The sequence below is a fragment of the Anomaloglossus baeobatrachus genome, chromosome 4, assembly GCF_048569485.1.
Source record: "Anomaloglossus baeobatrachus isolate aAnoBae1 chromosome 4, aAnoBae1.hap1, whole genome shotgun sequence".
Classification (NCBI taxonomy): domain Eukaryota; kingdom Metazoa; phylum Chordata; class Amphibia; order Anura; family Aromobatidae; genus Anomaloglossus; species Anomaloglossus baeobatrachus.
In genome coordinates this window covers 28,356,261-28,371,453 of record NC_134356.1, presented here as the reverse complement: position 1 = coordinate 28,371,453, position 15,193 = coordinate 28,356,261, and the positions used below count along the sequence as shown (strand labels likewise).

General features: G+C 50.3%; 1 protein-coding gene across 1 annotated transcript; it reads right to left on the bottom strand.

Moving 5' to 3' along the window:
• Positions 1 to 356: 356 nt before the first annotated feature.
• Positions 357 to 14,461, bottom strand: SLC37A3 (solute carrier family 37 member 3). Its single transcript, XM_075342137.1, has 15 exons — positions 14,345 to 14,461; positions 13,961 to 14,106; positions 13,477 to 13,591; positions 11,780 to 11,872; positions 11,309 to 11,392; positions 8,849 to 8,994; positions 8,042 to 8,138; positions 7,863 to 7,947; positions 7,591 to 7,781; positions 6,338 to 6,479; positions 4,815 to 4,916; positions 4,396 to 4,443; positions 3,098 to 3,249; positions 1,563 to 1,628; positions 357 to 1,073 (listed from the first exon to the last, which is right to left on the bottom strand). Exons 2-15 carry the CDS (start codon positions 14,059 to 14,061, stop codon positions 981 to 983), a joined length of 1,515 nt encoding a protein of 504 aa, XP_075198252.1. The 5' UTR covers positions 14,062 to 14,106; positions 14,345 to 14,461; the 3' UTR covers positions 357 to 980.
• Between the last annotated feature and the right edge of the window lie 732 nt (positions 14,462 to 15,193).

Sequence of the window (15,193 nt, the reverse complement as noted above, 5' to 3'; positions counted from 1 at the left end):
TATATTATATAATTTTATATATATATATATTATAATATATATATATATATATATATATATATATATATATATATATATATATATATATATATATATATATATATATTATATAATTTTTTGTATATATAATATACATATATATATATATATATATAAATATATATATAAAAATTATATAATATAATATATATACATACATATATATAAAAAATTATATAATATATAATATATATACACACATTTTATATATATATATATATATATATATATATATATATATATATATATATATATATATATATATATATATATATATATATATCACATATATACATACATATATAAAATTTCTTCATGGTATGTTTTTATCGTTGCATCAAGATCTGCAGATAAGATGTTGAACTATATGGTTTGATTATTTATGTTTAACCCTGTATTTTATATTTTCTTTGTGAAAAGAAAAAAAAACAAAAAAAAAACAAATGTGGAAAATATAAAAATGTTTTATTTTTAATGGAAAAAAAATAAATTAACCCTGTATTTATTTTTTCCATTAAAAAGTAAGAAACATTTAAAACTTTTTTTAAACATTAAAAAAATTAGAATATATTTAGAAAAAAAAAACCAAAAAAACCCCCACCACTTTAGAGTGAAAAAATAAATAAATACAGGATTAACCATAAATAATCAGAGCGGATAGTTCAGTTTTCCGTTACATACTGTAGGTCTTAAACAACAAGAATAAAAGAGGGGGGGGGGAAATTGCATTAAGTTTTTGGAGAAAAAAAAAAAAAAAAAAAAATCGGACGGCATCAGTTTTACAAAAATCCATTTCCAGAAATTGCTTTCCATCCTGCCAAAAATAATCCACACTTTCCAGCCCCTCCGGCTTCTCCTTTCTGCGCGTTTTGCCTTCACCGTCTCAGCGATGCCTCCGGGCGTCTTTTATAGGTTTTGACATCGGTCATTGGAAGTAATTGTCACCCCGCCAGCCGAGACGTCCGCCTGTTTCTCGATGCTGGTCTGGTCTCCCGGACAATAAGAGGAATGATGAAGAGGATGGTGAGGAACGTCTGCAGAGAATATAAAAGGTGGGGGTCAGTCACAGAACCTCATCTAGGCAGCCAAATTCCACCCAACGACCCTGAAACAGGGTCCATAAATCTGTTATCTTCCCCCCATCGAGGCACTCACTACAGACCTATCGTGTCCCTCCCCTTGGAGGACCCGACATGTCCATTCTTTACATAGACAGCCCATTGAAGTCATGCAATTCCACCTTTCTCCTGCGGAGGCGCTGCAGGAAAACAGAACATGAACCAGGATCCTTCAAAGATCAGAGACGATCGCTGAGGATCATCACAGCAAGAAAAGCAGAGAGGAGCTTCATTTTCAGCTACGAGCTAACAATCCCTTTAAAACAATGATCATGTGATCACTGGATTTTGGGGTATTTTGGATCCCAACCCCCGCCCAAAAAATAAAATACTAGAATTAGGGGGATGGGGTAAACAAAAACACAAAATGTCATAAAAAGGAAATGTGACAAATCCTCCGCTTACCATAAGGATGAAGAAATAGAAAACCCACATCCAGCCCAGAGCGCCCTGGATCACCGACACCAGCACCTGCGGGACAGTCAGAATCAGAACAGTCCACATGGATGACATATCTATATATAACATATAGGTCAAGCTCGTATCTATCCACCCAGCGCCTACCCACCATCCATGTCTTCTCTATGCCTCGACTACCCACCATCCATGTCTTCTCTATGCCTCGACTACCCACCAGCCATGTCTTCTCTATGCCTCGACTACCCACCAGCCATGTCTTCTCTATGCCATGTCTTCTCTATGCCTCGTCTACCCACCATGTCTTCTCTACCCACCAGCCATGTCTTCTCTATCCCTCGACTACCCACCAGCCATGTCTTCTCTATCCCTCGACTACCCACCAGCCATGTCTTCTCTATCCCTCGACTACCCACCAGCCATGTCTTCTCTATCCCTCGACTACCCACCAGCCATGTCTTCTCTATCCCTCGACTACCCACCAGCCATGTCTTCTCTATCCCTCGACTACCCACCATTCATGTCTTCTCTACCCACCATCCATCTCTTCTCTATGCCTCGTCTACCCACCATCTATATCTTCTCTGTCCCTCGTCTAGCCACCATTGATGTCTTCTCTATCCAGTGTCCTAATCAGACACGGAAGGAATCAAGTTTCCATAAAAAGTGATATCAGGATGATATGACGAGGAGCCCACAGTTAAAGGGAGATGCATCCTGGAGGGAGCTACATGCCTATTTGAGGTGGTAAGGGCAGGTGACCAGATCGTGCGATGGGATCAGCAGCTCTAGATGACATGGACGCATGTTTAGATATCTTAAAAGGGAAATTTATCAGGCAAGCCAGTCATAAAAAGTTTGATATCTGCAATCGAATGTTTTGTTCCTTAGTAATCCACATTTTTCTTAATATGCAAATGAGCTGTTAAGATCTATGGGTTGGACATAGATCTCCCCGAGACTCCGCCTCCAGAGAATATTATAAATGAGTGGAGCGTTATTAGTGTGAGACACGTAATGACTGACAGTCTGCCCACCTGATCTGCATGTCTCACACTGGTAACACCCACTTTCATTTCCAATAAGCTTGGGAGGCGGAGTCTAAGGGAGATCTATGTCCCACCCATAGATCTTAACAGCTCATTTACATATTAAGAAAAACGTGGGTATCTCGGGAATAAAATATCGGATCGCAGATATCAAGGTGTCATTTTATTCTGCTTCTTATGACCGACATGCCCATATAGACGGCTTAGGAGGGTTAATTCTACTGAGCGGTCCCCTTTAAAAATTCTAGAATTTTTATGGGAACTTGATACTTTTCATGTCTGATTAGGACACTATGGACCCCGATACATCAAGACGGGCGCTGTTCACATTCGTCTTGAGTTGTGGTGCAGTAAGTTGCTACTCATTTAGCGTGGAATGAGTGGGCTACACCTACGTGGCCAGAAATCCTACTCCAGTCATTGCTAGAGTAAGATTTATGGTGAGGAAAAAACATCTGCAGCTCATTAACCTACCTGGCCTAAAGCGGCTCCGACGCTGCCTGTGCCGTCCACGATGCCGGTGACCGTGGCCAGAGCCTCGCTGCTGCCTCTGACCATCTCCTGCCGCCCGAGATCCGCGGAGATCGCGGAGCTGATCATGTTGGACGGACCCCCGATAAAAAACCCTAGGAAGAAGCAATTGGAAGCTGGATATCGAATGTACCTCCGGGGGCAGAAACTGGTAAGGGCGGTGCTACATTTGGGGCAAAGTCCTAATACTTTTTGCTAAGTCTCCCTTCACCCGGGGCAAAGATCCCACCTATTGCCCAGTATCTTAAAGGGGATGTCCAGATTAGAAAACCCATATTCATTTATCAGTAAATTTTTACTTTCCGTAGCACCTGATCACTGTACCCCGCCACGGATGTAGTCAGCACCTGAACTAACCCCGTACCCCCGATAGGGATATAGTCAGCACCTGAACTAACCCCGTACCCCCACCACGGATGTAGTCATTACCTAAATTAACATAGTACCCCCACCACGGATGTAGTCAGCTCCTAAACTAAAACCATACCCCCGCCACGAATGTAGTCAGCACCCGAACTAACAATGTAACCCTGCCACGGATGTAGTCAGCACCTGAACTAACAACGTACCCCCGCCACGGATGTAGTCAGCCCCTGATCACAGCACCCCCGCCACGGATGTAGTCAGCACCTGAACTAACACTGTACCCCCGCCACGGATGTAGTCAGCACCTGAACTAACACCATACCCCCGCCACGGATGTAGTCAGCACCTGAACTAACACCATATCCCTGCCATGGATGTAGTCAGCACCTAAATTAACACCATACCCCCGCAACGGATATACTCCTGACCTGAAGTAACAACATACCCCCGCCGCGGATTTGTATCTCCGTTGCGGATGTAGTCATAACCTGAACTAACACCATACCACCCGCCATGGATGTACTCAGCACCTGAACTAACACCGTACCCACGCCACGGATGTAGTCAGCACCTGAACTAACACCGTACCCACGCCACGGATGTAGTCAGCACCTGAACTAACACCGTACCCACGCCACAAATGTAGTCAGCACCTGAACTAACACCGTACCCCCGCCACGGATGTAGTCAGCACCTGAACTAACAACGTACCCCCGCCACGGATGTAGTCAGCACCTGAACTAACACCGTACCCCCGCCACGGATGTAGTCAGCACCTGCGGCAAATGACTTATCGGCCATATCAGCCTCTGCATGTAAAGAAGTCAGGAGTGAGTACAAGATGGGAGCCCGGGGGAGTAATTAGGAAGCCATACCTGTGATTGCCATGAGGAGACCGTTGATGGGTTTACTGTTTGGAGAACCTGGGAACAGGAAAATCTGCGATTAGCAAAACCAACGCATTAGAAAATAACGAGACACTGAAGCAAACGCCAGCGCCATCATTCTCACCAACACACACAATGTGACATAATGGAAAAAAAAAAAAAGTTGGCCATGAAGAGGTTAAACCACAAATGACTGAGGAGGGGGTGTGGGGGGGGTCACATACTTCTCCCCACATCATATCACATCAATCCCTGATCTGCAGAGAAACCACAGACGTGGCCATAGTCCTTATCTACTTCCCCTTTTCTGAGCAAAGCACCAATATCCCCCAGTATGGCTGATTGCACCAGTGATCTATGTACTGGTTGTACTGGGATCAGCCCAATAACAAACCGCAGCAACTCACGGCTGTATCCAAACAGCGAGCCCACGGCGAGCAGCAGACTGACGGCCAGAACCGGGGAGCGCTTCTGCATCAGGTCCGAGATATATCCTTGGATAGTGCCCCCTGCAGGAGGAACCAGAGCGAAAAACACGTCACCATCAAGCAATTTATATAGGACACCGAGAAGGTGGACGAGAGTAACGTAAGGATGGACGCAGTAATGGCCGAGAGCGGCCGAGCTGGGATAATCCACACTGACAGCGGAGTGTGGTGCGAGGTTTCTGGCGTAATGTACAGTGTTGGCCACTAGAGGTCTCCATTCTGGGACTTGTGTCCACAGACTGATGCTAAGAGTAATCTTAGGAAGCAGAAGCCGGGGCCCGCGTCTCTCCACGGGGGAAGCCCAGGGGCCCGCGTCCCTCCACGGGGGAAGCCCAGGGGGCCCGCGTCCCTCCACGGGGGAAGCCCAGGGGGCCCGCGTCCCTCCACGGGGGAAGCCCAGGGGGCCCGCGTCCCTCCACGGGGGAAGCCCAGGGGGCCTGCGTCCCTCCACGGGGGAAGCCCAGGGGGCCCGCGTCCCTCCACGGGGGAAGCCCAGGGGGCCCGCGTCCCTCCACGGGGGAAGCCCAGGGGGCCCGCGTCCCTCCACGGGGGAAGCCCAGGGGGCCCGCGTCCCTCCACGGGGGAAGCCCAGGGGGCACGCGTCCCTCCACGGGGGAAGCCCAGGGGGCACGCGTCCCTCCACGGGGGAAGCCCAGGGGGCACGCGTCCCTCCACGGGGGAAGCCCAGGGGGCACGCGTCCCTCTACTCTTGCTTTCCTGATTGTACACATGCAAAATAGAGGCCGACTTTCAATTAACGGGGTTGTCTAGTGAAAAGTCAGCAGGGTAGTAGGAAAACTGTTACAATTAGTGGAGGCCCGACCACTGGGACCAGCACTGACTAACAGAACAGGGAACTTTGGACGCCCGAATCCTCTTCTGTTCATTCGCTATGGGGCAGCGCTCGGCAGCCTGATAACGAACGCAGTGACGGAGGAGCTATCGCACCTGTGCACTGCTGCTCCATCCTAATGGGGATGAAAGACTGGTGTGTTCTGACATCGGTTGGACCCCCAACTGAGCAGTAAGTGACCACCTATCCTATGGATAAGTGATCACTTTTTTTCCACCAGACAACAACCCTTTAACGTCAATAAATGTTGGGTAGCGGAAAATGAGGTTCTAGCACCAATAGTGCTGGCAGAATGCTGAATAAGAACTTGCTACTGAAAAAGAGGATGCAACAATTCCTGGACAGAGACTGGTGAGCGCACAGAGGCTGGTGAGCGCACAGAGGCTGGTGAGCGCACACAGACTGGTGAGCGCACAAAAAGCAGGACCGGGATTAGAGCGATTGGGAGAAGTGTCCTGCATATTACAGAAGTGGTCAGGGGGTGAAGAACGATAGATAGAAAATACATTATAGGTATCGGAGTGCCCCTTTAATTTAAAGACAAAAAAAAAAAAAAAAAAAAAATAACCACCAGGTATAAATGTCTCACCTACGATTCCTCCGATGTCGTACCAGATGGAGAGCTGGTCGGCCTCGGCCTCCTTCCAGTGGAAGTTAATGCTCAGGTAGAAAGGCAGCCAGAAGAAGAAGGAATAGTTCACCAACTTCAGACACGCGTAGGCCAGAGAGTACTGCGGAGGCGGGAGATCATACCTACAGAATCAGAGCAGAGTCCACAAACAGCGCCCCCCCCCGCCTGCAGGCCGTATCTGGTATTGCATTCAGGATCAGTAATGTAATGTATGTACACAGTGACTGCACCAGCATAATAGTGAGTGCAGCTCTGGAGTATAATACAAGAGGTAACTCAGGATCAGTAATGTAATGTATATACACAGTGACTGCACCAGCAGAATAGTGAGTGCAGCTCTGGAGTATAATACAGGAGGTAACTCAGGATCAGTAATGTAATGTATGTACACAGTGACTGCACCAGCAGAATAGTGAGTGCAGCTCTGGAGTATAATACAAGAGGTAACTCAGGATCAGTAATGTAATGTATGTACACAGTGACTGCACCAGCAGAATAGTGAGTGCAGCTCTGGAGTATAATACAGGAGGTAACTCAGGATCAGTAATGTAATGTATGTACACAGGGACTGCACCAGCAGAATAGTGAGTGCAGCTCTGGAGTATAATACAGGAGGTAACCCAGGATCAGTAATGTAATGTATGTACACAGTGACTGCACCAGCAGAATAGTGAGTGCAGCTCTGGAGTATAATACAGGAGGTAACCCAGGATCAGTAATGTAATGTATGTACACAGTGACTGCTCCAGCAGAATAGTGAGTGCAGCTCTGGAGTATAATACAGGAGGTAACTCAGGATCAGTAATGTAATGTATGTACACAGTGACTCCACCAGCAGAATAGTGAGTGCAGCTCTGGAGTATAATACAGGAGGTAACTCAGGATCAGTAATGTAATGTATGTACACAGTGACTGCACCAGCAGAATAGTGAGTGCAGCTCTGGAGTATAATACAGGAGGTAACTCAGGATCAGTAATGTAATGTATGTACACAGTGACTGCACCAGCAGAATAGTGAGTGCAGCTCTGGAGTGTAATACAGGAGGTAACTCAGGATCAGTAATGTAATGTATGTACACAGTGACTGCTCCAGCAGAATAGTGAGTGCAGCTGTGGAGGATAATACAGGCGGTAACTCAGGATCAGTAATGTATGTACACAGTGACTGCTCCAGCAAAATAGTGAGTGCAGCTCTGGAGTTGACCACTCACCAGTAATACTCCGGGTAAGCAGCAGGCCTGTACAAAGCCAATCGCTTTGGTTTGACTGACAGCAGCGTCAGGAGCCTGAATGGAGTAACTGGACTCGCTGTCGCCCTCGTTGTCCTCGCCCATCAGGGGTCGATTCGCCTCCTCCTCCTGAGCTGCGCTCTCGCTCTCCTCCTCCCCAGCATCGGGCAGACCTGTGAAGATAATATAAGGACATGATGGACCTCGCGGAACAGTGATCGATGTCTATGGTCAGGGATCTGACACCAACTCACCCAGCTCTTTCGGAGAGGTCACCAGCCCGAAGAAAATAATCAGACCCCCGGCGAACTGCACAGAAGCCGTCACCAGGAAGGCGTACTGGGGAGACAGAGCCGGGATCAGTGAGGGGCACATACACATACCCCCCCCCCCCCCTTATATACTGGAGCCTACAGAGTATACAGCTGCGTACCTCATATCCATACTGTAGGACAGACGACGCAAGGAAAGCCCCCAAAATATTTCCGACAGAGGCACAAGCGCTCCACAGTCCGAAGACCACTCCTCGCCTGTAAGGGGAAAATAGATGGATGTCACCAGCAGACCCTGCAGACAGCTAAACCACCGATATAGACGCCCACGGGGGGCTACTCAGCTATTCTGCCTAGATATAGGGGTAGGGGACCCCACTAAGTAGCCATACAGCAACTCTCCCCTATTCACTGTTCTGAATTTGAATGGATGGTGTAATATCGCATGTCTCCAGTGGTGGCGCTGCAGGGAAATGGACCACTTCTTACCAGATCTATCTGCAGATTGCAGCGCAACGCTCCCCCGACTGCCCGCAGCGCAACGCTCCCCCGACTGCCCGCAGCGCAACGCTCCCCCGACTGCCCGCAGCGCAACGCTCCCCCGACTGCCCGCAGCGCAACGCTCCCCCGACTGCCCGCAGCGCAACGCTCCCCCGACTGCCCGCAGCGCAACGCTCCCCCGACTGCCCGCAGCGCAACGCTCCCCCGACTGCCCGCAGCGCAACGCTCCCCCGACTGCCCGCAGCGCAACGCTCCCCCGACTGCCCGCAGCGCAACGCTCCCCCGACTGCCCGCAGCGCAACGCTCCCCCGACTGCCCGCAGCGCAACGCTCCCCCGACTGCCCGCAGCGCAACGCTCCCCCGACTGCCCGCAGCGCAACGCTCCCCCGACTGATTGCCCACAGCAGAGAACGCCATTATGAATGATGGAAGACACATTATTAAAAGAACATTATACAAAACCGTACCCAGATTTCCCAAACCAGTTCCCCATGACGGCCACCACGCACGGCCACCCGGTCGACTGCAGAAGTCCGTTTATCACCCACATGAAGCAGTAGAAGATCTTGTTGTAGAAGTGCAGCCATTCAGTGACTGTGCCAAACACGAACATCTGAAATAGTCAAAGGGGAGGGGTCCAAAGTTAAATGACAAGAAGGAGGCGGCCACTTTGTCATACAATTCCCTAATGCAGCAGTCACATTGGCGTCCGCTCCACAAGAAGCAGAATTAACCCTTTCTACAGTCCGGAAATGAAGCGACACAGATTTAGAAAGCGGTTGTGAAATTTTGTGGCGAAGAGGAACCTTCCTTTTTCTTTATAGGAAACCAGCAGTAATAATCCGAACCCCGGACACATCAATGGCCGCCCCACCCTACAAATACCCGCTGTCTCGTTTGGTTAAAAGGGGTGGTTTAATATTAGAAAATGTCAACTCCCTGCCAGAAACAGCGCCACTTATGGCCAGTGGCTGTGACAGGTATTGCGTTTTAGCCTCATTTAAAAGGGGGTAAATCACTGGTGATCTGGTTATTGCCCAAATTAAAAATCTCTAAATAATGCCCCCTTCTGATGGGCGTCCGTGGTTGTGGGACCTGACCCCCCTCTCCTTTCCGTCCTCTGCTGATGATTGAGGATGACGCCTCCTGCGCCATCCACATACCCGGGATAAATCCCTCACCTACGCAGAGACATTGCCGGCTTGCGCAGGCGCACGTCGCTCTGCCCTACTGTGGACAGTGCAGAATACATAGATACATTTGCACGAGCAAAATGGCGACATTTAGCCTAGGTATGTGGATGACGCAGAAGACGTGATCCACATTGTAGGGCAAAATCTTGCGCCTGCGCACAACCACTGCCAGCTTGCGCAAGCGCACTTCACTCTGCCCTACTGCAGGAAAAGGCGAATATATAGGTGCGCATGCGCGAAATGGCAAGATTTAGCCTACGTGGAAAAGACAGGAGATGTGATCCACATTGCTGAGCAAAATCTCGCGCCTGCATACTTTGCTCTGCCCTACTGTGGGCAGTGCAGAATACATAGGTGTGCATGCACGAAACGGCGAGATTTAGCCTAGGTATGTGGAAAAGACCGGAGACGTGATCCACATTGCTGGGCAAAATCTGGTGCCTGCGCACAGCCACTGCCGGCTCGCACAAGCACACTTCGCTGCAGCGGGAAGAGATGAATACATAGGTGAACATGCGCGAAATGGCGAAATTTAGCCTAGATGACGCAGGAGACATGATCCACATACCCAAGATAAATCTCGCGCCTGTGCAGAGACACTGCCGGGTTGCACAGGCTCACTTTGCCCTGTGCTGCAGCTGAAAGAGCTGAATACATAGGTGCGCAATGCGCGAAACAGTGAGATTTAGCCTAGGAATGTGGATGCCGCAGGAGACATGATCCACATTGAGAGGCATAATCTCGTGCTCTGCGCAGAGATATTGTTGACTTGTGCAAGCGCACTTCGCTCTGCGCTGCAGAGGGCAGTGCAGAATACATAGGTGCGCGTGCGCGAAACGGCAAGATTTAGCCTAGGTATGTGGATGATGCAGAAGACGTAATCCACATTGCTGGGCAAAATCTCACGCCTGTGCAGACATTGGTGGCTCACGCATGCGCACCTATGTTTTCAATACTACCTGTATTAGGGCAGAGCAAACTGCGCCTGCGCCAGCCGGCCGGCCATGTCTCTGCGTAGGCATGAGATTTTGCCTGGCGTAGGAGGCATCATAAACGTCAATCATGAGAAGAGGATGGCGATCAATGCAGAGAGGAGCAGCAACCAAGGACGACCATCGGACCGGACCCAAGGATTATCATACAGTGCAAGAGGATTTTCAAAAGGTATTTGTGGGGGTGTACAGGGCGAGTCAGGGGATATCATGCACCTTCATAGAATGCGTCACCAGGTTTTTGCCACCAAATCTGAGAGCAGCATAACGTAGAGACAGAGACCCTGATTCCAGCGATGTGTCACTTACTGGGGTTGCTTAGTGTAGTTTTGATAAAATCACTGTTTAATCAGCAGTAGATTATCATTACAGGACTACTTGGCATGCTGCAGGTAGTCCAGCATATTCATGCGCTCTGTATAACTGCTAGATCTGCAGCAGAGAAAACTAGCACCTTTTAAAGGGAATTTGTCACCAGGTTTTTGCTTTCCCATCTGAGAGCAGCATAATGTAGAGACGGAGATCCTGATTCCAACGAAGTGTCATTTACTGAGCTGTTTGCTGTCACTTTCATAAATTATTGGTTTAGTTTATAACGCAAAAAACTGGTTACAGGTTCCCTTTAAATCAGCCCCTCTTCCTGCAGTACCGGACATGGCCACTAGACAGAAGTGGCGCTGTTTCTAGGGGAATTAAATCTGCTGTAATGGAGCATTTAGCGGCAGGCACAACCATCCCTTACCGTTACTGCAGACGAGCACATGCCGAAAGTGAGGACGTAGCGCATGTTCAGCCGATCCCCGATGATCCCGCTGATGAAGAGACCCTGAAACAAAAGCAGTACTATTATTAATGTGGTCGTTTGGACCCCTGCAGTTCGCAAGCTTTCACGGGCACATCCCCTATTAACGCGCAGCAGGAAAGAGGTGATCGGCCAATGATGGAGCAAGATCCCTGCCATAGGAGATCAACTGATCGGCCTAGAGAGATCAGGATCCCAGACACAGCGTCTCCACAAGAATACACTGCCCTGCTGCAGATAGGACGCCGTGCCGTGTGCCAGTGTATGGAGGGTCTAAGAGGAGCGCAGGGGCCGGAGATTCCTATAAACCCACCCACTGTGCCTGTGCTGTACAACGCAGCGAAGACACCGCGGACATGGATTGTGGGCACCGGCCCTAACAGGGACGAGCAGGCAGGAGCACGGACTCACCACTGCATACGCAAAGAGGAAGATTGTGTCCAGCAGCCCCAGGAAGATGGTGGCCGACTGGACGTCAGGAAAGAGGTGGTTGCCATTCCAGGTCTGAAAGAGATAAACATGTTATAAATCAGGGACAGACCGTGCAGTGCATCCTGGGAAAGCTGGAGGATAACCAATATGGCTGCCATCACAGGTCACATGGGGGAGGAAAAAGAGGGGAAAGTGGTGGTGAAGAGCAAAAAAAAAAAAAAAAAAAAGTGAGGTGGGTGGGTGGGTGGGGAGAGAAGAAGAAAGGGGGGGGGGGGGGAGAGAAGAAGAAAGGGGGGGGGAGAGAAGAAGAAAGGGGGGGGGGAGAGAAGAAGAAAGGGGGGGGGGGGGAGAAGAAGAAAGTGGTGGGGGGAGAGAAGAAGAAAGTGGTGGGGGGGGTGGGGAGAGAAGAAGAAAGTGATGGGGGGGGGGGAGAGAAGAAGAAAGTGGTGGGGGGGTGGGGAGAGAAGAAGAAAGTGGTGGGGGGTGGGGTGGGGAGAGAAGAAGAAAGCGGGGGGGAGAGAAGAAGAAAGCGGGGGGGAGGGGGGGGGAAGAAGAAAGTGGTGGGGGGGTGGGGAGAGAAGAAGAAAGTGATGGGGGGGGAGAGAAGAAGAAAGTGGTGGGGGGGGGAGAGAAGAAGAAAGTGGTGGGGGGGTGGGGAGAGAAGAAGAAAGCGGGGGGGAGAGAAGAAGAAAGCGGGGGGGGAGAGAAGAAGAAAGCGGGGGGGAGGGGGGGGGGAAGAAGAAAGTGGTGGTGGGGGGAAGAGAAGAAGAAGAAAGTGGTGGTGGGGGGGAAGAGAAGAAGAGGAAAGTGGTGGTGGTGGGGGAAGAGAAGAAGAAGAAAGTGGGGGGGAGAGAAGAAGAAGAAAGTGGTGGTGGGGGGGGGAGAGAACAAGAAGAAAGTGGGGGGGGGGGAGAGAAGAATTAGAAAGTGGTGGGGGGGGGGAGAGAACAAGAAGAAAGTGGGGGGGGGGGAGAGAAGAATTAGAAAGTGGTGGTGGGGGGGGGAGAGAAGAAGAAGAAAGTGGTGGTGGGGGGGGAAGAGAAGAAGAAGAAAGTGGTGGTGGGGGGGGAAGAGAAGAAGAAGAAAGTGGTGGTGGGGGGGGAAGAGAAGAAGAAGAAAGTGGTGGTGGGGGGGGAAGAGAAGAAGAAGAAAGTGGTGGTGGGGGGGGAAGAGAAGAAGAAGAAAGTGGTGGTGGGGGGGGAAGAGAAGAAGAAGAAAGTGGTGGTGGGGGGGAAGAGAAGAAGAAGTGGTGGTGGTGGGGGTGAAGAGAAGAAGAAGAAAGTGGTGGGGGGGGGGTAGAGAAGAAGAAGAAAATGGTGGTGGGGGGGAAGAGAAGAAGAAGAAAGTGGTGGTGGGGGGGAAGAGCAAGAAGAAGAAAGTGGTGGGGGGGGGGTAGAGAAGAAGAAAGTGGTGGATGGGGGGGGAAGAGAAGAAGAAAGTGGTGGATGGGGGGGGAAGAGAAGAAGAAAGTGGTGGATGGGGGGGGGAAGAGAAGAAGAAAATGGTGGTGGGGGAAGAAGAGAAGAGGAAAGTAAGAGGAAGAAGAGAGGAGACAGTGTGTGTGTGTGTGTGTCAGTGGGGTCATTCAGATTCCCCCCCCCCCCCCCCCCCCGGCTGCTCCCCCTCATCTCCCGGCGTGGGCCGGTGGATTAGCAGCCCCTGTGGGCGTCTCTCACCGTGTTGGGGTCCACGCTGTATACGGAGAGGTTCAGGTCAGTCGGGGTCCACTGGTTGCTGATGCTGACCTTCACATTACTGAACGCCTTCCTGGATGCGTGCAGCAGAGCGTAGCTGTGGAGGGAGGGGAGAGTCAGCGGTGCGGGCGGAGGCAGCCGGACACGTGCCGGATTATCAGATGGATTCCTGATCGGCTCCATTCACTGACAGCAATCTGTGATTTCGTACACCCCAGTGTCTCAATCTCAGCAGCCGGTGATCACATGACCCGCGCCCCGGGCGTCCTGACATTCACCTGGAATTCAGGTCAGAGCAGCACGTCTGGGCCGGGGGCCAAGAGACGTCGGAGATTACAGAGAGCTGAGTGCAGAACAGCGGGGAGACGTGGAAATCTGTCAATCCAGAAAATCTGATAATGCGGCATGCACCGGCGGCATTTCCAGGAGGAGTAACAGAGGAACAGAACAGCATATGTCTACCCACCTGAAAAACGTGAGAAGGAAAACCGCCAGATGGTGATGTGTGTACTGCGCGAAGAACCCTCTGCAGCCGGCGGCTCTGTGGGGCGACACCGGGAACTCCATCGTTGTCCTCACACCGGACGCCTCATGGGGCTCAGATAGTGATTCCTGGAAATAAAGGATAGAAAAAAAAAACCCATATGCTTATTAAAGGGGTCCTCTACACAAACAGAGTCCTTAAAGGGATAAGACAGCTTGCTCCGCCCCTTCTAAGCTCCACCCACTTCCGTGCCATTCATGCAGTGGGTTAGTGTGGGTGTATCACTTTAAGAATCCCCCATAAACCCCCTTTGAGCCGTTATAGCAGTGTCCCCCCTTCACGTGTGTATATGAGCCGCCTCCCTACCTGCCGGCGCCGTCCCCCGCTCCCCGGACCGTCCTCCGGCCGCGCACAGTTCCGCTCCCGGCCCCTGGATTCCGCTCATCTGGCAGCAGAACCGGCAGATGAGGACGTCAACACAGTGAAAGGCCCGTCACGTGACGCTCCTCCCAGCGCGGGGCACGCCGGGACCGGTAGTCTCTAGCGCTGAAAATGGGCGGGGTTTGAAGTCCGCACTGTACGGTAGGCGGTGGAGACCAATTTAGAAATAAACGCAAAATAGCCAGAAAACAGAAGCGGCTTCTATAATGTTGTATATTCCAGTACATTTCTATAAATAATGATAATAAGGACAGTAACATTAACCCCTATCTGTCCAAGAACACCAAGGAAACTAACAGTAACCCTTATCTGCCCCAGACCACCAGGGATACTAACATTAACCCTTATCTGCCCCAGGCCACCAGGAAAACTAACATTAACCCTTATCTGCCCCAGGCCACCAGGGATACTAACATTAACCCTTATCTGCCGAAGACCACCAGGGATACTAACATTAACCCTTATCTGCCCCAGACCACCAGGGATACTAACATTAACCCTTATCTGCCCTAGGCCACCAGGGATACCGACGTTAACCTTTATCTGCCCCAGGCCACCAGGAAAACTAACATTAACCCTTATCTGCCCCAGACCACCAGGGATACTAACATTAACCCTTATCTGCCGAAGACCACCAGGGATACTAACATTAACCCTTATCTGCCCAGACCACCAGGGATACTAACATTCAACCTTATCTGCCCCAGCCCACCAGGGATACTAACATTAACCCTTATCTGCCCCAGACCACCAGAGATACTGACTTTAACCCTT